Below are 24,241 nucleotides of genomic sequence, written 5' to 3'. Positions count from 1 at the left end.
GTGCTGCAGGAGTTTCTGGTCACATCCGCTCACAGAAAATCCAACGAGAAGCTTCAGACACAGATGAACTCTCAACTTTCTGCTATTTGGCACGGCTCGGTTCCGCCCTCCGTGTGGGAGCGAGCAGACGGACCTGGCCTCACAGTCAGCGACATTTTCTTGCAATTATCGCTTGTTGCTGAATTCATTTAGGCCTAAATGAGAGGGTCGTGCCCAAATATATACCTTTTAAAGGTTTTGCGTATTGTGAGGTCTAAGTGAGCACAGACGCTTTATGGAGCTACAAATGGAACGCAGTTTCGCGTGACGTGCCTGCCGCACAGGACGGAACAGTTGGCTCGGGTGTAGGTCTGATTTCTCCTAACCAAGTGTTTTCTGGTGTGCTCAGTGTAGGCCGAAGTAAAGATGATGCCGTGGGGATTTGATTAAGTTTCTAATGTTTAAATATTTTTATTGTCACCTTTATTTAATGGTGATGAAATTCTGTCATGCGAATTTTGAATGGACTCTGGCGTGACGTCCCTCCGTACTGACCACAGTGTGAGCTGAAGATCCGCCGAAATGAAAGGTGATATTTTTTATGTCGGCTTGTGTTAGATTGATGGGTTAACTAGCCCTAACCCTAAGTCATCTGTTTAAACGATCATGTTTTTAAACGAGGTCTGGCTCAAGGTTTCATCCGCGTAAGGCTGAGAGCGGACTCGGTCAGAGTTAGCGGCTGGTGGTGGCATCTTCTCCCCGCTCCCATTCTAACAAACTGGGATACTCTGTTCAAGAAATATCAGACATCTTATAATGTGCGCCGAATAGAAGACTGGACGCTGCTGGTTTGTTAGTTTCACTTTGGATCTTTTACAGATTGTTTTATTAGCAAATAACGAAGAGTCTGGCGTGAGGTCCCTCCGCCCGCACGGATCAAGCCGGGATCTCCTTGGAGACGGTTAACCCCCCCCCTTTCGGGATGGTTGGTGCGCAGACCCTCCGCGTGCTCTCCCACTAACAACCAGCAGCTGACTGGGACATTTCCGGTGCGCAGATGTTCTCCGGTAGGATGACGGGCACTCAGTCCAGCCTGCTGCTCGCGCAGCTGGAGGAGCTGCACGAGCTTGCCTTCATCGAGAGGCCGATCCGCAGGAGCCTCAAGGTACGTCATCATTTCATAACGTAGGTGGTGGTGGGTGTGTGTGTTTGTGTGTGTGTGTGTGTGTGGGGGGGGTGATGAAGATCAGTGATGATGAGGAGCTTCACTGCAGGAAGCGGAGGGGAGACCCGCAGCGTGACGCACTTTCTGTCTGTCTGTCTGCCTGTCTGTCTGTCTGCCTGTCTGTCTGACATCATGAGGTTCCTGCAGCGAACATTTTAAACGTGTTGAACATTTAGGAGGATATCAATGTCAGTATCAATTAAATGACGTTAAATGATGTTAGTTTGGATCAATAATTATAAATCAACCAGCGACTTCCTGATCATCAATCAATTTAAACCTGAAACATGTAAATACCTGCATTACACACCTTTCTGTTTCATTATCCACCGTGATGATGTCACACATTATTATCAGCCGTGATGATGTCACACATTATTATCAGCCGTGATGATGTCACACATGAATTATCTTCATCATTAAAACATTAAAGCTTTTATTGTTTAAATTCGTTTTTAAGGCTCGAAACTGAACTCCTTCTGTTGTTCTCCTCCTTCTCTTCTTCTCCTCCTTCTGTTGTTCTCCTCCTTCTCTTCTCCTCCTTCTGTTGTTCTCCTCCTTCTCTTCTTCTCCTGTTGTTCTCCTCATTCTCTTCTTCTCCTCCTTCTGTTGTTCTCCTCCTTCTCTTCTTCTCCTGTTGTTCTCCTCCTTCTGTTGTTCTCCTCCTTCTCTTCTCCTCCTTCTGTTGTTCTCCTCCTTCTCTTCTTCTCCTGTTGTTCTCCTCCTTCTCTTCTTCTCCTCCCTCTGTTGTTCTCCTCCTTCTCTTCTCCTCCTTCTGTTGTTCTCCTCCTTCTCTTCTTCTCCTGTTGTTCTCCTCCTTCTCTTCTCCTCCTTCTGTTGTTCTCCTCCTTCTCTTCTTCTCCTGTTGTTCTCCTCCTTCTCTTCTTCTCCTCCTTCTGTTGTTCTCCTCCTTCTCTTCTCCTCCTTCTCTTCTTCTCCTCTCTTCTTCCTGTACCTTCGGGGGGGTGGAGGGGGCGGGGCTTGATGATGAACATGCACACACAGGTTCAGTGTCTTGTTTAAAAACTGAGGATCAAGAATTGAACTGCAGACAAATCAATTAGAGGACAACCCGCTTTACCTCTGAGCCTCATCATTAAGCTTGTGATCAACTGTAAATAGAAAGTGATTCTAGATAGATAGATAGATACTTTATTGATCCTGCGGGAAATGTAGGCGTCAAGTAGCTTATAAGACATATGACATCACACATCTGTCACCCCCCCCCCCCCCAAGCCTGTAAGAAAATAATAAAGTTAGAGAGGAAATAAAATAAAAATAACTAACTAACACTGCAACACTGAGGAGTGGCTGTATGGAGGTAGTGCAAATGTAAACATGATGAGCAGAGAAAGTGCAAAAACAGTACGGGGCAAAAGTGTATAAAGGTTTATAACCATTAACAAGTGAGCGTTAAAGTGTCACGACGCTTTAGGTCCTGGTGTAAATACTCTGTTCAGTCTGTGCGCTGCTTGTTTGTTCCGATCATTCTGTTATATCAAAGAGATTTAAAGGAACCACGTCAGGAAGCTTGATGTGATCGACGCTGTGAACTCTGTGTTTGATTCAGACGGCGGAGGAGATCGATCAGCTGACTGTGGATGAAGACCTGAATGACATCGAGAGAGCTGTGTACCTGCTCAGGTAAGACCCAGCTGACTGTTGAACTGCAGCTTAAGATGATGCTAACATTAGCGATGGCTGCCAGATAGTTTTAAGGATATTTAATGAGTCTGGTCACCGTGTGGTCGATGTAGATGATCATGTTTGTAGATCTTTTGTAAACTTTACTTCCTGCTTTCTCGCAGTGCAGACGCTTTGCTGCTCGCTCTCCGCTTTGCTTACATTCTGTTGCTGATATCTTCATTTGTTTCACTCTAACTAATCGACAGTGGATCCTGGACAATTATAAATCACCTGGACTGTAATTCTTTATAGATTTTTAATAGGTCTGTTGGCATATTTTAACAATTGTATGACCTGCGCAGGGCTACATGACTGTGGCCTAACAACAGCACAAGCCTGTACTGCAGCACTTGGAAACGTAGCACACAGCTAGCACACAGCTAAAGCTAACTAGCATCAAGATGCCTCCCTTCTCCACGGACGACGACCACAAACAAAAGATTGCAGTGCTGGAGACCAAAATTCACCGCCTAGTAGTGAATGTGCAGGTGAACGGTCTGTGTGGGAATGACACCACTTTGCCGTTGACTCAAAACAGTGGACAAGAGCAAGCTAACACACGGCTAAGGAACACACACAAAAGAAGAAACAGGGGGGCTCTGTACTGTGGAATAAATCTTCGAGTGGTCGTCCTCCTTGGAACTATCTTGGGGCAAAGCCCAAAAGTAAATCACGTCCCTGGGAAATGGGAGGACGAATAACAGGCAGAGCACAGCGCGCTGAGATATGTGATGAGACCGGCTGGCCTTCACTACCTCCCATGCAGAGCGCCTCCTCAACCCCGGTAGTTGGTAAGACACAGCGGTGGACAGCTGCGAAAGGGAGGGTTAGCAACAAACCTCCCCAACAACCGAGTGTGGCAGTGCACAACAATCAATCAATCAATCAATCAATCAAATTTTATTTGTATAGCGCCAAATCATAACCAGGGTTATCTCGAGACACTTTACAGAAAGAGCAGGTCTAGACCGACTCTTTGTTATGTTATTTAAAGAGAGGCCCAACATCAATCCACCATGAGTAGCACTTAGCAATTCGGCACATTGGCAAGGAAAAACTTCCTTTTAACAGGCAGAAACCTCGAGCAGAACCAGACTCATGTTGAACAGCCATCTGCCTCGACTGGATGGACCGAACATGGGATGGAAGGAGATGCAGGATAGAGACAGGCAAAGAGAGCAACAACAACATATGTTCTTGTTACCACAACAACATATGTCCTTGTTACATGAACAACAACAGACACATACTTATGGTTACAATGCCAATAATAGTGGTAGACTAGGGTGAAGATTAGCTAAATAAATAAATAAATTAGCGAGATAAGCAGAGTAATGATAAAGGCTGAGGTAATCGTAATTGTAACAGTTGAAGTCAACAGGTCTACTATTAGCATTAGCAGCAACAATAATGATACTATGGGGAAGGCTGATGTTAGTAGTTGTTGCAGTCGAGCAGGTCCACAGCAGCAGGTGGTCTGCAGCAACGATCCTCAGGAACCTTCAAGACAAGGGAGCACAAGAACTCCCGGGAAGATATGTGGTTAGTAATGTTAATGGGACCAGAAGATACAGAGTTAATGAGCTGCATTAATATGACAGAGAGAGAGAGAGAGAGAGTCAGAGAGAGAGAGAGAGAGAGAGAGAGAGTCAGAGAGAGAGAGAGAGAGAGAGAGAGAAGCTTGGTGTGTCAGATCCCCCCGGCAGTCTAAACCTATAGCAGCATAACTCTGGGCTAGTCCCAGCCTGAGCCAGCCCTAACTATAAGCTTTATCAAAGAGGAAAGTTTGAACTCTTAAAAGAAGAGAGGGTGTCTGCCTCCCGGACCCTGACTGGTAGATTGTTCCAGAGGAGGGGGGCCTGGTAATTGAAGGCTCTACCTCCAACACTACTCTTAGAGACTTTAGGTACCACAAGCAGGCCTGCATCCTGGGAGCGCAATGTTCTAGAGGGGTAATATGGCACTATGAGCTCTTTAAGATATGTTGGTGCCTGACCATTAAGAGCTTTGTAAGTAAGAAGAAGGATTTTAAATTCTATTCTAGATTTTACAGGAAGCCAGTGCAGAGAGGCTAATACAGGAGAGATGTGATCTCTCTTCCTAGTTCTTGTCAGCACACGTGCTGCAGCATTTTGTACCAGCTGCAGAGTTTTTAGTGACTTATTAGGGCAGCCTGATAGTAACGAGTTACAATAATCCAACCTGGAAGTAACGAATGCATGGACGAGTTTTTCTGCATCGTGTTGAGACAAGATGTGTCTGATGTTTGTTGCGAAGATGAAAGAAGGCTGTCCTTGATATTTGTTTTATGTGGGAGATGAAGGACATATCCTGATCAAACAGAACTCCCAGATTCCTAACAGTAGTGCTGGATGCCAGGCTGATGCCATCTAGGGCAGCTATATCATTAGAGAAAGAGTCTCTAAGGTGTTTTGGGCCGAGCACAATAACTTCAGTTTTGTCTGAATTAAGTAGCAGAAAGTTTCTAGTCATCCAGATCTTTATGTCCTTAAGGCATGCTTCTAGTTTAGATAGCTGATTGGTTTCATCTGGCTTCATAGATAAGTATAATTGAGTATCATCTGCATAACAATGAACATTAATGGAGTGTTTCCTCATGATGTTACCCAGAGGAAGCATATATAAGGTAAAAAGAATCGGTCCGAGCACAGAACCTTGTGGAACTCCATGACTAACTTTGGTTTGCATAGAGGACACATCATGAACATTAACAAACTGAGATCGATCTGATAGATAAGATTTAAACCAACTTAGTGCAGATCCTGTAATGAACATTAGCTGTTCTAGTCTCTGTAACAGGATGTGATGGTCTATCGTGTCGAAAGCGGCACTAAGATCTAACAGGACGAGTACAGAGAGAAGTCCTCTGTCTGAAGCAGGAAGTAGATCATTTGAAACTCTCAGTGCTGTCTCAGTGCTGTGGTGGACTCTAAATCCTGACTGAAAGTCCTCAAATAAACTGTTGTTATGAAGAAAGTCACATAATTGATTAGCGACTGCTTTCTCAAGGATCTTTGAGATAAAAGGAAGGTTAGATATAGGTCTATAGTTAGCTAAGGTGCCTGAATCATGGGTAGGCTTTTTAAGAAGTGGCTTAATTACAGCTAGTTTAAAAGGCTGGGGTACATAGCCCGTCGATAAAGACATATTGATCACATCTAGTAAAGAAGTGCTAATTGAGGGAAAGACTTCCTGAAGCAGCTTGGTTGGAATCGGGTCTAAAAGACAGGTTGATGGTTTAGACGAAGATATCAGAGAATTAAGCTCAGGAAGGTCAATTGGAGAGAAACAGTGTAAACATCAGGTGTGTGAGCAGTTTCCAAAGATACATCTGCACCAGGTAACGGCAGGAGGTTACAGAGTCTCTAATCTTTAGGATTTTGTCATTAAAGAAGCTCATGAAATCATCACTGCTGAGGCCTATAGGAATACTTGGCTCAGTGGAGCTGTGACTCTCTGTCAGCCTGGCTACAGTGCTGAAAAGGTACCTGGGATTGTTTTTATGTTCTTCTATGAGGGAGGAGTAGTAGACACCTCGAGCATGCCGTAGGGCCTTCCTGTATTTATTAAGACTGTTTTGCCAGAGTAAACGAGACTCTTCTGTTTTGGTGGATCGCCACATTCTTTCAGATTTACGCGACATTTGTTTCAAGTTACGAGTTTCTGAGTCATACCATGGAGCTAGCCTCTGTCGTTTAATAATCTTCTTCTTTAAGGGGGCAATCGAGTCTAGAGTACTTCTCAGCAAACCTGCAGGACTATCAACAAACTGATCAAGCTGAGAGGGACTAACATTAGCATCAGAGCTTTCTGTAGGAAACAGATGTGGTAAAGAATTGTTTCCTTAAATTTAGCTACAGTCCTATCAGACAAACATCTTGTGAGTACATGTTTGTTAACTGGAGAGTAGTCGGTTAACAGGACATCGAATGTTACTAAATAGTGATCTGATAAAAGAGGATTTTGTGGGAAGACAATTAAGTTTTCGGTTTCAAGGCCATAAGCTAGAACAAGGTGGAGGGTGTGGTTAAAGCAGTGAGTAGGCTGGTTTACACTTTGAGTGAAACCAATAGAGTCCAAAAGGGACATAAATGCCATGCTAAGACCATCATTATCAACATCTACATGAATATTGAAGTCCCCTACAATAATTATTTGATCTGAACTCAGGACTAAATCTGATAAAAACTCTGAGAATTCAGTTAGAAAATCAGAGAATGCGCCAGGAGGGCGGTATACTATCACAAATAAAACAGGCTGTAAAGTTTTACAGGCTGGGTGTGAAAAACTCAGAACAAGGCTTTCAAAAGAGCTGAAACTAAGTTTGGGTCGAGGGTTGATTAGAAGACTAGAACTGAAGATAGCTGCCACTCCACCACCTCGACCAGTGTCTCGAGGAGTATGAGTATTAAGATGACTGGGAGGAGTGGATTCATTGAAGCTGACATATTCTTCCTGACACAGCCAAGTCTCAGTTAAAGAGAGTAAATCAATATGATCATCTGATATCAGGTCGTTCACTAATAGAGCTTTAGATGACAGGGATCTGATATTTAACACACCACATTTAATTCTCATATTTTTTGGCATAACTTTGGTTGTTGTTTTAATTTTTATTAAATTTTTTTGATTTACTCCTTTTTTATTTGAGTTTGAATTAACTGTAATAACAGGCCTGGGTTGGGGGGGGCAGACACAGTCTCTATAACATGAACATTGTGGCTGGGAAACTGCTCACAGGGAAGCTCAGAGGAGTGTGTAGGACTACAGCAACAAATCTGCTCCACTGTTGCTGGACCCTGGATCTTCATCTGATGACCTAGATAACCCTCCATCCTCAGACAGCAGGGTAAGGAATGAAAGCATGTCAGAAAGTAGAAGGCTGCAGGGAAAGCTAAAGCCTGGGCCTCAGACTCTGACTGTGGGCGACACTGCTGTGAGAGATGTACAAAGAATGTGCAGTAAAAACACCAAAGTGCTCAGTCCCAAGGAGGTGGTCTCTGACATGGCAGAAAGAGTCCCGAATATTGTTGCTGCACATCCTACAGTGAAAAACATCATGCTGCACATAGGGTCAAATGATACTGCAAAGCAACAATCTGAAGTGCTGAAACAGGACTTCACGGGTCTGTTGAACACACTCAGCTCTCTGGATGCAGATGTGTTTATCAGTGGCCCCATACCACCGGTCAGAAAAGCTGGGGGGGGGGGGCAAGTAATTCTGTCATGTGTCAAAAACATGGTCGTCCACGATCCATTAACTTGTTGGACAATCGTTCCTCATTTTCTGTCGCTCCCATACCTGCAGCAGCATCTCCCACATGCTCATCAGAAAACAGACGTTTGCTATTACATCCCTCCTGTGAATGCATTGATTGAGGTGTGACATTTTCAGTTAAATACTGACCTTCTTATTCTGCTTTAAAGATTTTAAGTGCAGCTGTGTGGTGTCGCTCTCATTAGTCAGGTTTGATCGACAACGAGCCTCCTTCACGCTCGGCTCACGGAAACGAGATCGCAGGTGAAAAATAAAAAACGCGAGTTGTGTTATTTTAGCAACTTTGTAAAATTTGCAGCTCAGGATGAATGTGAACAGAGAGAGCTGCTGTGTGCAGGTACAGCAGGTGAGGGTGTGAGCAGGTACAGCAGGTGAGGGTGTGAGCAGGTGCAGCCGGTGAAGGTGTGAGCAGGTACAGCAGGTGAAGGTGTGAGCAGGTACAGCAGGTGAAGGTGTGAGCAGGTACAGCAGGTGAAGGTGTGAGCAGGTACAGCAGGTGAAATAACTGAGGAAAACAAGGTGAGCAGATTAAAGCAGTGTGTGAACAAACGCTAACACGCGGTGGAGACGAATGAAGCACAGTTCTGAGGGACTTATGATGTAACTTTCTTTAAATAGAGTGACATATTGTTTGCCACAGTACCCCCCGCCCCCTCCCTTCCCCTGTCACTCGCACACACGGTGGATGTTCCTGAGTATTTCCTGCTGCGTTCACACATGGGGGCGGCTGTGTCTCAGTGGTAGAGTCGGTCGTCTTTCAATCGGAAGGTCGGAGGTTCGATCCCCAGCTCCCTCAGGCTACATGTCGAAGTGTCCTTGGGCAACACACTGAACCCCAAATTGCTCCTGGTGGCTTAGCCAACGGGAATGAATGTGATAACTGGTTGACAGTTGGGCACTTTAGGTAGCAGCCTCTGCCATCAGTGTATGAATGTGTGTGTGAATGGGTGAATGTGACATGTAGTGTAAAAGCAGCTTTGAGTGGTCGCACAGACGAGAAAAGCGCTGTATAAGTACAGTCCATTACATCGGCATGACATGACACTAGGTCGTTAGCAGGAGAAAGTCGGAGTAAAGTCTGGGCGTTTGCGTTCACACATGCAGCAACCATCGGGGTAATGTCAGGAATGTGGCATGTGTTAAAGGGGCTTCATTAAACTCTGAAAGTGATCATCCTGCATCAACAACTAGTTTACTGAAGTTGAACTGAACTGAACAACCAGGACTGAAGCTGCAGGATCCTGGACAGTTGGACGGTGGATCCTGGATGGTTGATCCTTGGCAGTTAGGCAGTGGATCCTGGGCAGTAAATCCTGGACAGTGGATCCTGGACGGACAATTAGACAGTGGATCCTGAACAGTGGATCCTAGGTGGCTGGAAGGTGGATTCTGGAGAGTTTGACAGTGGATTCCAGACAGTTGATCCTAGACAGTGGATCATGGATGGTTGGACGGTGGATCCTTTACAGGGGATCCTTGACGGTGCAAATAACTCAGGATATGAACTGATGTCAGCTCATCATCTGATGACAGCAGGAGACTCTGGGGGTACCTGGACGTGACTGCAGTGAAGTGCAACACACTGTGAAGTGTGTTATTGTGTCAGAAGTTGGGTGTGAGTTGTGGATTTCCTCAAGGTTTATTTTTAGGTCCTATTTTTAAATCTGTAAAAGATCTCTCTTGAAACAGAAATTCACCCTGTATGTTCCTCCTGGTGTCATCAGTGTGGGTCAGGAGGTGCAGAGAGCGAGTGTCATCAGTAACCTGCCAGTCCTTGTCCGCCAGAATCCAGCTGAGACGTTTCGTCGGGTCGTACCAAAGGTCCGGGTATGTACACTGTAACATCAGGTGTGCAGTAGGACATGGCAGGTGTGTCGATCAAGTGTGTCATTCAAGTAACCTGTCCTGTCATACTCAGGAGGCCCTGAACGGCGCCGGAGCAGAAATCCAGCTTGCAGCAGCAGCCTCGTTTTTAACCATCCTGCAGGACGACATAATCCTGATCCACACACACACCTACTCCATCCTGAAGACCGTCCTGCTGCACTTGAACCACCGAGACACAGGTAACGACAGAGACGCAGGTAACAACACCTGAACCACAGAGACACAGTTCACAACAGAGACACAGGTAACAACACCTGAACCACCGAGACACAGTTAACAACAACAGAGACACAGGTAACAACACCTGAACCACAGAGACACAGGTAACAACACCTGAACCACAGAGACTCAGGTAACAACAACAGAGACATAGGTAACAACAACAGAGACATAGGTAACAACACCTGAACCACAGAGGCACAGGTAACAACAACAGAGACACAGGTAACAACACCTGAACCACAGAGACACAGGTAACAACAACAGAGACACAGGTAACAACACCTGAACCACAGAGACACAGTTAACAACAACAGAGACACAGGTTACAACACCTGAACCACAGAGACACAGGTAACAACACCTGAACCACAGAGACTCAGGTAACAACAACAGAGACATAGGTAACAACAACAGAGACATAGGTAACAACACCTGAACCACAGAGACACAGGTAACAACAACAGAGACACAGGTAACAACACCTGAACCACAGAGACACAGGTAACAACACCTGAACCACAGAGACACAGGTAACAACACCTGAACCACAGAGACACAGGTAACAACACCTGAGCGACCGAGACACAGGTAACGACACCTGTACCACCGAGACACAGTTAACAACAGAGATACAGGTAACAACACCTGAACCACAGAGACACAGGTAACAACACCTGAACCACAGAGACACAGGTAACAACACCTGAACCACAGAGACACAGGTAACAACACCTGAACCACCAGGACACAGGTAACAACACCTGAACCACAGAGACACAGGTAACAACACCTGAACCACCGAGACACAGTTAACAACAGAGAAACAGGTAACAACACCTGAACCACAGAGACACAGGTAACAACACCTGAACCACAGAGACACAGGTAACAACACCTGAACCACAGAGACACAGGTAAAAACACCTGAACCACAAAGACACAGGTAACAACACCTGAACCACAGAGACACAGGTTACAACACCTGAACCACAGAGACACAGGTAACAACACCTGAACCACAGAGACACAGTTAACAACAGAGATACAGGTAACAACACCTGAACCACAGAGACACAGGTAACAACACCTGAACCACAGAGACACAGGTAACAACACCTGAACCACAGAGACACAGGTAACAACACCTGAACCACAGAGACACAGGTAACAACACCTGAACCACAGAGACACAGAAGTTGATTTGGAAAATTTGGACTTAAAATAAGATTAAAGAAGATCATCCTTTATTGATGCCCAGAGGGGAAATTCAGACAAAAATAAGTAAGTAAATAAAATAAATAAATAAAATAAGGTATGTAGGTAGATGTAAGGTATACATCTGGTATACAAGGAGGAGTAAAGGTGACCAGTTAAAGTGACAGTTATGGGATAAAGTGGGAAATGTTGTGATTAATAGCAGCGAGTTCTGTAAACAATAGTGAACATCAGGATGATATTAACTGTGACTAAGTAATGCCACTTAGTGTTCTTGTGTTTAGATACATAGAAATGTAATATGATACAGATAGTCATATAATACATAATATATTACAGTTTAATATGAGTTGCTGTTTGTTTGACAGTGGTGAGCAATGCCTGGTTGGAAACTCTGCTGTCAGCCATCAACGCTCTGCCCAAAGAGACCATCAAACAGGAGGTATAGTTCTGTTCTTTACCTGTCTCTCTTTCTCTACTTGTCTCCTCTGTCCTGTCTCTCTCTCTACCTATCTCTAATTTTTCCTCTTAACCTGTCTACCTGCATTCTTTCCGAACCTCCTCTTACTGTTCATCTGTACCTGCCTATCTGTTTCTCCATCTTTGTCTGCCTCTCCAGGATAACACTAACCCTAACCCTCTTACCTGTAACTGTCTTGTGTTTCATTTATCTCTCTTTCCCTCTGTGTCAACCTGTCCGTCGGTGCAGGCCTTCAGGTGTCTAATTCAGTCTACCTGTGTGTGTAACCTTGCTCTCTCTACACCTGTTTGTCTCTCTGCAGGTGCTGAACCCTCTCCTCTATCAGTCTCAGCTGTCTCACTCTCTTCAGGCTCGTCTGTCCAGCTGCCGCATTTTAGGAAAAGTTGCCTGCAAGTTTGATTCCCATGTGTGAGTGTAACACACACACACACACACACGCACACACACACACACACACACACACACACACACACACACACACACTGTACTAACACACACACTGTACTAACACACACTGTACCAACACACACACTGTACTAACACACACTGCACCAACACACACACTGTACTAACACACACACTGTACCAACACACACACTGTACCAACACACACACTGTACTAACACACACCGTACTAACACACACACTGTACCAACACACACACTGTACCAACACACACTGTACTAACACACACACTGTACTAACACACACTGTACTAACACACACTGTACCAACACTCACACTGTACTAACACACACACTGTACTAACACACACTGTACTAACACACACTGTACTAACACACACACTGTACTAACACACACTGTACTAACACACACTGTACCAACACACACTGTACTAACACACACACTGTACTAACACACACTGTACTAACACACACTGTACCAACACTCACACTGTACTAACACACACACTGTACTAACACACACTGTACTAACACACACTGTACCAACACTCACACTGTACTAACACACACCGTACCAACACTCACACTGTACTAACACACACACTGTACTAACACACACTGTACCAACACTCACACTGTACCAACACACACACTGTACTAACACACACCGTACTAACACACACACTGTACCAACACACACACTGTACCAACACACACTGTACTAACACACACTGTACCAACACTCACACTGTACTAACACACACACTGTACTAACACACACTGTACTAACACACACCGTACCAACACACACACTGTACTAACACACACTGTACTAACACACACCGTACCAACACACACTGTACTAACACACACACTTCACTAACACACACTGTACTAACACACACCGTACCAACACACACACTGTACTAACACACACTGTACCAACACACACACTTCACTAACACACACTGTACTAACACACACACTGTACTAACACACACCCTACGAACACACACACCGTATGAACACACATACACTGTACCAACACACACTGTACCAACACACACTGTACCAACACACACTGTACTAACACACACACTGTACCAACACACACACTGTAGTAACACACACACTGTACTAACACACACAGACACACACACACACACACACTGCACCAACACACACTGTACTAACACACACACTGCACCAACACACACTGTACCAACACACACTGTACTAACACACACACACTGCACCAACACACACTGTACTAACACACACACCGTACCAACACACACTGTACTAACACACACACTGTACCAACACACACTATACTAACACACACACTGTACCAACACACACTGTACTAACACACACACTGCACCAACACACACACTGCACCAACACACACTGTACTAACACACACACTGCACCAACACACACTGTACTAACACACACACTGCACCAATACACACTGTACCAACACACACTGTACTAACACACACACTGTACCAACAAACACTGTACCAACACACACACTGTACCAACACACACACTGTACCAACACACACACTGTACCAACACACACTGTACCAACACACACACTGTACCAACACACACACTGTACCAACACACACACTGTACTAACACACACTGTACCAACACACACACTGTACCAACACACACACTGCACCAACACACACACTGTACCAACACACACTGTACCAACACACACACTGTACCAACACGCTGTACTAACTCACACACTGCACCAACACACACCGTACTAACACGTACCAACACACACTGTACCAACACACACTGTACCAACACACACAGAACTAACACACACACACTGTACCAACACACACTGTACCAACACACACACACACAGAACTAACACACACACACTGTACCAACACACACTGTACTAACACACACACTGTACCAACACACACACTGTACCAACACACACTGTACTAACACACACACTGCACCAACACACAACGTACTAACACACACACTGCACCAACACACACACTGTACCAACACACACACTGTACCAACACACACACTGTAGTAACAATCAATCAATCAATCAATCAATCAAATTTTATTTGTATAGCGCCAAATCATAACCAGGGTTATCTCGAGACACTTTACAGACAGAGCAGGTCTAGACCGACTCTTTGTTCTGTTATTTAAAGAGAGGCCCAACATGAATCCACCATGAGTAGCACTTAGCACTTCGGCAAATTGGCAAGGAAAAACTTCCTTTAACAGGCAGAAACCTCGAGCAGAACCAGACTCATGTTGAACATCTGAAGAGACTGGATGGGCCGAAAAAGTAACACAGTAACACACACACTGTACTAACACACACAGACACACACACACACACACACACACACTGCACCAACACACACTGTACTAACACACACACTGCACCAACACACAACGTACTAACACACACACTGCACCAACACACACACTGTACCAACACACACACTGTACTAACACACACACTGTACCAACACACACTGTACTAACACACACACACACACAGAACTAACACACACACACTGTACTAACACACACACACACACACACACACACACTGTACCAACACACACACTGTACTAACACACACACACACACACACTGTACCAACACACACACTGTAATACTACACACAGAAGAAAAACAGTATGCAGTACAATGATCTCAGGTGTGATGGTGGACCTGCTCAGGTAACAACAGGACTGTTTCCTTTGAGACAGAGTGAAGAAGGAGCTGCTGCCGCTGGCTCGCTCTCTGTGTCAGGACGTGGAGTTTGAGGTCCGAGCCTGTATGTGCCGTCAGCTGGAGAGCATTGCCAGAGCGAGCGGGTAAACTCTACACACATGGAATCAAAGCGAATACAAACCAAACGTCCTGCTGTTGTTGGATAGTCTCTCGTGTCCGTCTTTCAGGGTGGACGACACCAGGACCGAGCTGCTTCCTGAGCTGGTGGAGCTGGCTGAGGATGAGGAGAGCAACGTTCGCCTTGCTGCCTTCGACACCATCATCAACCTGATGGAGATGATGGACAGCGGTGCGTCTTCAGAGCTGCTGAATTAATGTTTCGTCAGACTGTGAAAACCTACATCAGAGTTAAACTACAATAAACCCACAGAGCACACATCTCCTTCTAGCTTTGGTAGACCTGTATCAACTCAGTTTGTATCCAGATCTGTAAACACTTGTTTAAAAGCCTGCTCCTCTCTCAGACGACAGAGTCCATATTGTGGTTCCACTGGTGATGTCAGTGTGTGAGGTGTCGTCACCGGCAGATGAAGCTGTCCTGGTATCGCTGTCGTTCCAGTTTGGGAAGCTCTGCAGCGGACTGGAAGGTGAGATTAAACAGCGATGTCGTACAGTAGAACCAGAGACCCCTGCCCACTGGTTTAACCTGTGAGTGAGTATAGAATGATCCACTGTATCAAATGCAGCAGTAAGAACTAGGAGCAAAAGGAGCGAGCAGTTTCCTGAGTCAGCAGCTAGAAGATTTATTATTTTCAATAGAAGCGCTCTGAAACCTGAAAGTTTTGAGCCAGATGGGACAACAGTTGATTAAAGACTACTTTCTCAAGGATTTTGGGAATTGGTCTGTAATTATTGAGGATCTAGATTCTGGTTTTTTTTTTAAGTGGGTTGATCACTGCATGTTTGAAAGATCGGGGAACATGGCCAAACATTTCAAATCTCCACATGAATCCGATGGAGGGCGCAGGCCTTAGTCCAGACTTTTTTTTAGGGTTAGGAGATTTGCTGATCTACATCGGAAAAGTCTCCATAGATGAGGCAGAACTTGTAGAAGATTCATGACCATGCAACCTGGGAGAACAGGGGCACAGATATACAGCTGTTTGTTTCTATGGTTATAGAGGTAAGATATCAGGGTCCTTACTCTGAGTCATTCAGCCCTTTAATAACCAGACTGAGAGCTGAGCATTCTTGTTCCTGTCACAGGGTCAGTTTGTGACTTCAGACTGCAGTTAAAGTGAATGTTGACTTCAACTGTTACAATTACGATTACCTCAGCCTTTATCATTACTCTGCTTCTCTCGCTAATTTATTTATTTATTTATTTATTTATTTAGCCAATCTTCACCCTAGTCTACCACTATTATTGGCATTGTAACCATCAGTATGTGTCTGTTGTTGTTCATGTAACAAGGACATATGTTGTTGTTCATGTAACAAGGACATATGTTGTTGTTGCTCTCTTTGCCTGTCTCTATCCTGCATCTCCTTCTATCCCATGTTCGGCCCATCCAGTCTCTTCAGATGTTCAACATGAGTCTGGTTCTGCTCGAGGTTTCTGCCTGTTAAAAGGAAGTTTTTCTGCCAATGTGCCGAATTGCTAAGTGCTACTCATGGTGATTCATGTTGGGCCTCTCTTTAAATAACTTAACAAAGAGTCGGTCTAGACCTGCTCTTTCTGTAAAGTGTCTCGAGAAACCCTGGTTATGATTTGGCGCTATACAAATAAAATTTGATTGATTGATTGATTGATTGATTGATTGATTGATTGATTGAATGCAGATCTCAAAACTGTCTTCTCTCTGATGAGGTGTTTTTATAATAATAATAATAATAAACTTTATTTATAGAGCACTTTTCTTAACGAGGTTACAAAGTGACAGGAGAAAAAAGGAAAGCAGGTAAAAACAACACAGAAAAAAGACAAAAGATAAGATAGAAATACATTACATTAAAAGACAGTTGAAGTCAGGAGATAAATTAAAAAATCATGAAACCTTCCTGTCAAAGGTCTTAAAGGTCTCTCTGTGTTTCAGGCTCTCTTTCAGATGAGCAGAAGGGCCGGCTGCTGCAGAGGTTTAAGGTGCTGTGTATCACTGGTCTGCAGACTGAGGGGAACCAAACTGATGTCAACAACGAGGCGATGCTGATACGTTGCAACTGCTGCTACAACCTGCCTGTAAACAGAGAATCACTCAGAGATCGGTTCACTCTTCAATCTTCTAGACACGTGATATAAGTTCCTGCTGTCTGTCTCTCTCTCTCTCTCTCTCCAGGCCATGGTGGTGTTTGCTGATTCGGCTCACTTCCTGTCAGAGCTCTACCCGTCTTTCTCCAGTCTTTGTTGTGACCCAGAGGTCAGCGTTCGACGAAGTGCTGCAGCCAGTTTCCACCAGGTCAGATAACATCTACAGCAAAACACAAACAAAAGACCTACTGATTTATTCTTAGTCTTACCTGTGGGAAAGATAACAAAGTAAAGTTTGTCATCAGGGTGGCACCAGACAAAAGATAATTGGGTGATAAAAAGTGTCATCCTCTGCAGAGGATTGGGACATTAAAGTCGGGTAGCTGTTGATGAGGAATGATGAAAAGATACAAAAGCATGACTTGTTCTGCTGAACTTAAAAGTTATTGAGAGCAAAGTTGCAGACTTTCAGAATTAAACAAGGCTCTGTAAATCAGTAGTTCATAAGACTGGTTGGCTCTCCTGATGTCACACGATGGCCCTGCCCCTTCTTGTCAGGTGGTAAAGCTGCTCGGTTCAAATGTCCAGCTGGTCCACACAGAGCTCCTGGCTCTGCTGCAGGACGACGCTCTGGAGGTGAGAGTTCACACCTGCTCAACCAATCAGGATGCCTGGCTGCACACTGCATCACAGTGGGAATGTTGTTTGCATGTCGTTTATTGTTGTTTGTTTACAATGACTTACTGATTATCAGTGTTTGTTTTGATAGTTTCTATTGAAACACACACAATGATATTATTGATTCTTTGACATTTAATTTGCTCACATAGATCTACATCACACATTGTACCAGATATCAGCACATGCCATCTGAACTTGTTGCTTTTATTTCATACAAATGAGTTTTGTAAGTGTGTAGATGAAGCTTTCATTGTTATTGTTGTTGAGGTGTTGGACGCTCTGATGAATCACTTGGAGGAAACTTTGGAGGCACTGCTTTCTAGAGAAGAGAACCTGACGCTGGACAACAAGGTGGGATTATGATCCTCCAACGCTGGAACTAGTTCTTGGTTGTAGCTGGGCTCATTATCCTTCAGTCCTTCCTCTTGTCTGTGAAGGTTCTGAGTCATCCAGGTCATGCTAATTCGAAGCTTAATCCAAAAGGCAACTGGACTCCAACAGCTTAACGGTTCAGGTTAATGACTCTCCCTTGATAACACATCTATTAGCATACTAACGATCTACAGAAGCTTATATTCCAGCTCTGTCCACCAGTCAGTTTAGAACTGAAGAAGCCTTTCGGATGAGAGGTGAAACGTGTTAAAGAACTTCAACCAAGTACAACTTCAAGTCCAGTTGCCTTTTGGATTAAGCTTCGAAGTCCTTCCTCTTCCTTTTCTTTGTGGAACCTCTTGACGATGTTTTCTTTCGTTTCTTTGGTATTTTCTAATCTTGCCTCTCTTTCCTGGTTCCTGATAAGTTCCCAGAGCTGCTGGCGGCGCTGCTGTTAGCAGAGCAGAAGGTTGGATGTTCTCTGCGTTGGCGGCTGCACGAGAAGCTGCTGCAGCGTTACAGCTGCCTGGCTAGACTGCTGCCTGGAGAAGTGCTGCACCAGAGCTTCTCCCCTCGCATATTCAACATCCTCACCACCAACGTCAGCACAACAGCACACGATACAAAAATGCCATGGTACACCAGATGACCTGGTCGATCAGACAGGTAAAATTCCCTCTGGTTGTCATTGTTGCAGAAGGTGCTACCGGTTCAGAAGGAGGCGGCTCGGACGCTCTGTGCGTTCCTGCGCTATAACCGGAAACAGGAACAGCGTCAGGAGATGATGGAGCGACTGATCCAAGGTCAGAATACTGCGATCCTTCAGTCCAGGTGTCGGAGTGTGCTTTTATAAATCCATCATAAACACCTGAACTTCCTCTCCAAGGTTAGGGACCGTCACTGTCAATGTGTGCAAGGCAGGAGACGTAGCTGAGATCAGACAGAACAAGGATTTAGGAGTCAGAGGCAGTGAGCGGTTAGCTTGCTTGATGCATTGTGATTTTGCAGGAGAGATCTGCATGCCTTGGGCCGAAAACACTTTAAGTCAAAGGAGAAAAGTGCCCAATGTATTCAGCATTTTTGCCTTTGTCCATTCCAGTAAATTAAGATGCAAACTTTATAGTTTACTTCACAGCAAAATCACAGTTCTGCAAGTGCACTGTCTATTGGGGCCTAAGGGTCTGTGGTGGGTTTGGAAAAACAGTTAAACTACAGTAGATCCCATTTATGGCTGTCAAACAGATGCTGATGGTTGTCTGGTCCTGATCCCCAGATCTGGCTCAGGGACGGAGCTACTGGAACCGTCTGAGGTTCCTGGATGTCTGTGAAATGGCCACCGAGATCTTCTCCAGAAAATACTTCAACAAACACTTCCTAATCCCAGCACTGGACCTGGTCCACGACCCCGTCGCCAACGTCAGGTAGATCTGTCAGGGTTGTCTTGTGAGGCAAGTGAAAGTTCTCTCTCTGTTTCACCCCCGTTTTTTTGTTTACCTGTCTGTCTGTTCACCTATCTGTCTGTCAGGTACAAGCTCTGCCAGTTGTTACCCAGATTGCGTTCATCGCTCCGCCTGCCGGCTGACAAACCACTGCTGCAGCAGCTCGACTTCTGCGTCCAGAAACTCCTCTGCAGAGAGAAAGACAAGGACGTGGTGGCCACCATCCGCAAGGTAACACTATGACACCTGAGACCAGTCCAGAGCTGGTGTAGGTCTTAGATTAAACTAGTTCACAGATACCAGTCCAGACCTGCCATCAGAAGACTTTCTGGGTCTGTGATGAATTAACTGTGTCCATGATGTCTTTCAGACAGTGTTGGAACTGGACAAACTGGACCTCACGGAGCCTGTAAGCAGCTTGTTTTCATGAAGGACTACCATATCAAATAAATCCCAGTGCAGGTTTTCGTGTCCCTCCTGTTACCTACATCTGGTTTGTTGTGTGCTTTCAGTTTCACAAGAGGCAGGAGAGGGATTTACTGGACCAGAAGAAGGAGAAAGAGGAGACTTTGCTGCAGGAGATGGTGAGTCTGAGCCTGACAAATGATCTTCAGTCTGAATCACTTTGTTTGGTTTAAGTGACATCTTCATCTGTCTCCAGGAACAGCTGGAGCGCCAGCAGAGTGACGGCAAAGTGAACTCTGAAAAACACACTGAAAGGAAACGTGAGCACAATTTATTTCTGCAGAAAAAACATTGACTGGAGAGTTTACTGTCTGGAGCGTTTGTGGGGATGAATTTAAAATGATGAAAAGTATTAGAAGTAGTAGTATATTATGCTGTCAGAGTTGTGTTTCCAGTGCTGTGGATAGATAGATAGATAGATAGATAGATAGATGTCATTTATTGATCTCAAACTGGAAAATTGGTGAAAAGAGTCTTTCTTTGACAGGAAGAGACAGTAAGACCAGTCTATCTGCTACCAAATCCATGTCCGTGTCCTCGTCTGGAGCCGCCTTCTCTTCCTCCGGTAAGAAAATAAAAAAAAAATAAGATGAAGACAAGCTGTGATTGACCTTGTAGATATGACCTCAGAATGGTCAACTGTGAACTCTAAGGTCTTGCTTTGTCTACAAACCTGATGATGAGGATGTTTCTTCTTCTTACAGGTAAAGAAATGAGGAGGGCTAAACTGTCGCGGAGTCGATCACTCAGCAGTCAGCCAACGACATCCAAAGCTGCCAACTCAGACAGACCTTTGTAAGAACCACTTTGAATCAGCCCTCAACTTCACGTTTAAATATCCACAAGTGTAAAGAGGTGTAGGTAAATTGTCACCTGGGATCGATCAGCGGATTGGTACCGCAGACTTGATGATACTCATAATTAATTCACTTCTCTGCTGCCTCCTTCTATTGATCTTGTTCCTCATCCTCTTGGCCTTGATCACTTTATAGATCTGGTCAGACATTTTGTCCTTTTATCTTTTCTTGAACTTCTGGACCAACGGCTTTGTGCCCACTTCTTGTAGACTTGGCACGTCTCTCATGTCCTAAAAATATTCTGACGAGCCTTGAGAGGGACTTGAAAGGCGTTGCTTGCTGCTTCTCTCCTGTGCAGGTACCATCCCCAACGTCCAAGAGACGTAAGCAACATAGCCCATCTGAATGGAGCTGTAACACCATGATGGTCGTCTGGGATGAGAAAGACATTGCAAGTTCCAGCTGGCACACAGATCTTATTCTCTACTAACCCTTAGTGGTGCTCTCCTCGTTGCTGTGATGTAGAAGTGTCTTCAGAAGAACAAGAAACTTTACTAATCCCTTGTGGGGAATTAACTTCATTCACTCTGTTGTTAGAAACTTTAAGCACAAACAGAACCTATGATGTATGGTGAGATTTCAGATTGAGGGGGCTGGCTCATAGGAGGGTGTCCTGAGTTGTTTGGGGTATGGTTCCTTGCTCAAGAATACGGTCCGAGCTGGGCTTCAACAGGTGATCCTCCAGTTCCCAAGCAAAGTCCCCATGGACGACGCTGCTGCTGCCCCTACACTCTGACATCACTGTTGGTTGTGGTTGTGTTTATGCTACTCTAGGGAACTATGTTGTTCCTAATGTTCTCTGTTTTGGTTCTGCGTTTCAGGAAAGTGAAAGAGCCATCTGGACCTGGGAAGTCCTCCATGTTATCCAACAAAGGTACTTCCACCTTACATACACCCAGTTAATGCAGTTCTTTAGGACTATAGGACCATCACAGTCAGGAGGACAGTCTATGTGATTCTCTTCATTCACATAGTGTTTGTGTTTTATAGACGACTCCTTGAGGACTGCCCACTTCACTATGGCAACCCAGTCCACCTCCTCCATGCCCGTCCTTATCCGCAGCAACACAACCAGCCTCCTGGACAGAGCCAGTACACTAGACCACAGAAATAGTATCATGGACCACAGAACGAGCCCTCTAGAACAGAGAGATCATAGAACCAATACATTGGATCACAGAATCAGTAACATGGATCACAGAAATAATGTGATGGACCACAGAACCAGTTCCATTGACCAGAGAGACCATAGGACCAGTACTTTGGACCAGAGGGACCATAGGACCAGTACTTTGGACCAGAGAGACCATAGGACCAGTACTTTGGAACAGAGAGACCATAGGACCAGTGCTTTGGAACAGAGAGACCATAGGACCAGTGCTTTGGAACAGAGAGACCATAGGACCAGTGCTTTGGAACAGAGAGACCATAGGACCAGTGCTTTGGAACAGAGAGACCATAGGACCAGTGCTTTGGAACAGAGAGACCATAGGACCAGTACTTTGGACCAGCGCAGTAAAACGATGGACCGAGGATGCGGGATAAAGGACAGCCAGTCCAGAAAGCTGTCAATGTGAGTTGTAGCTTAAAATTTCTGCTGGTAGACCTCCACGAGTTATAATCCCATATCATTTTTTCAGTTTGTAAGCCAAAGGCCTCTAGACCAGGTCCAGTAGGCCCCCAAACAAGGTACTCTCTGAACGTATTCAACAATCCCAGGAGATCCCAGCATTTCAAAGATGTGAGAACGGACATGGACCTGATGTCTGGGTCTTTGTGGTTCCACAGTTAAAACAGTTTAGCATCTGGTTTAGCCTTGTTAGTTTAGAACTATGTTTAGCCTAGTTAGTTTAGAACTATGTTTAGCCTTGTTAGTTTAGAACTATGTTTAGCCTCGTTAGTTTAGCCTTGTTTAATCTAATTAAAACCCTGTTATGATTTAACTAGCGTTAGCTACCGCAATCTTAATGTCACAATTATAAGTCACTTATGGTTCCAGAATTAAGAAATTATTTCTGTGCTGTTTTTTGTTTTTTGGCTTACAGAAACAGGAAGTCGAACTCTTTCAGCGTCCAATCAGGACGAGACTGAAGATAAGGTCATCATACCTCTACCAGGCCACCAGCCAATCAGCAGTCTGCTTCACGAGTTAAAGAATGAATGCAAGACGCAAGTAGTTACCCAGAATGCACCAGGCACAGTCACTAATGGATACAGTAGAGTTTGACTTCAGTTTGAAACCAATGAGCTGCTTTTATTTTCTGAGCACTGTGTACTGTAATGATATCTTCCTGTCACTTGATTGGCTCAGTAAACTTCACACAAACTGTCCGTGTGTTTTATTGACTGTGGTTTCATCTGCTGACGTGTTATTGGTTGGATAAACACTCAAACAAGCTGAAACCCTTGAACTCTGATTTATTTTTTAACATTATCTGACATTTGTCTGATATAATTCTAGTGTGTGATGATTGGTTGGAATATGTGACGCCACTGTGATGTTTGATGACATCATGTGTCATCTTAGTCATTGATATATTAGATATACGTAAATTCCGCCTTGGCCGCGGCTGTCCACTGGAGCACAACGCGGCGGCCATATTGGAGTGGGGTAGCAGTGTCCCCGAAAGTACGTAAGTATCTGACAGCAGGAGATCTTTCCACAAGTAAAATATTCATAACTCACTGAATTGCGAATCGATTTTCAAGCGGTTTGTTTTGTCACAAACGTCACACCTGTGTTTATGATCCAGGATACTTCTGTACATTAAAAGTGCAGGTTTTCATACCAAAATACTTTATCTTCTTATAGAGAATCACAGTAACATTTCTATTATAAAGTCTGTTTAAAATACTCTTGCCCAACGTAAATTATTTGTTTTCCTATACCATGAAATAGTCATAGTTACGATAATGTAATTTTGTTTACAAATTCGGGAATAAATGCTTATTGAAGTCACAATTTAAGTACAAAAATACCCTTTATGCTTGCTTTGTTTACATACAGATTTTTTG

General features: G+C 44.5%; 1 protein-coding gene across 4 annotated transcripts; it reads left to right on the top strand.

Annotated features, from left to right (window-relative positions):
• ppp4r4 (protein phosphatase 4, regulatory subunit 4) lies at positions 1 to 24,086 on the top strand. Of its 4 annotated transcripts, XM_069685777.1 has the most exons (26): positions 4 to 568; positions 859 to 1,144; positions 2,775 to 2,848; positions 9,914 to 10,016; positions 10,108 to 10,255; positions 11,882 to 11,955; positions 12,296 to 12,402; positions 15,200 to 15,307; positions 15,392 to 15,513; positions 15,689 to 15,811; positions 17,261 to 17,403; positions 17,501 to 17,620; positions 17,971 to 18,048; positions 18,361 to 18,444; positions 18,893 to 19,066; positions 19,163 to 19,268; positions 19,739 to 19,886; positions 19,991 to 20,135; positions 20,275 to 20,313; positions 20,417 to 20,488; positions 20,566 to 20,629; positions 20,857 to 20,934; positions 21,074 to 21,164; positions 22,048 to 22,100; positions 22,217 to 22,799; positions 23,272 to 24,086. In XM_069685777.1, exons 2-26 carry the CDS (start codon positions 1,037 to 1,039, stop codon positions 23,315 to 23,317), a joined length of 2,991 nt encoding a protein of 996 aa, XP_069541878.1. In that variant the 5' UTR covers positions 4 to 568; positions 859 to 1,036; the 3' UTR covers positions 23,318 to 24,086. The 4 variants fall into 4 exon arrangements, with proteins under 4 accessions (XP_069541906.1, XP_069541887.1, XP_069541878.1 ...); XM_069685805.1 differs by having other exon boundaries at positions 1 to 1,144; positions 20,572 to 20,629; XM_069685786.1 differs by having other exon boundaries at positions 3 to 1,144; positions 19,166 to 19,268.
• The last annotated feature ends 155 nt before the right edge of the window (positions 24,087 to 24,241 follow it).

Source organism: Semicossyphus pulcher, unplaced genomic scaffold, assembly GCF_022749685.1.
Source record: "Semicossyphus pulcher isolate SPU_LCO1_2020_fin unplaced genomic scaffold, fSemPul1.0.p SCAF_11, whole genome shotgun sequence".
Lineage (NCBI taxonomy): Eukaryota > Metazoa > Chordata > Actinopteri > Labriformes > Labridae > Semicossyphus > Semicossyphus pulcher.
This window is presented reverse-complemented; position numbering and strand designations above follow the sequence as displayed.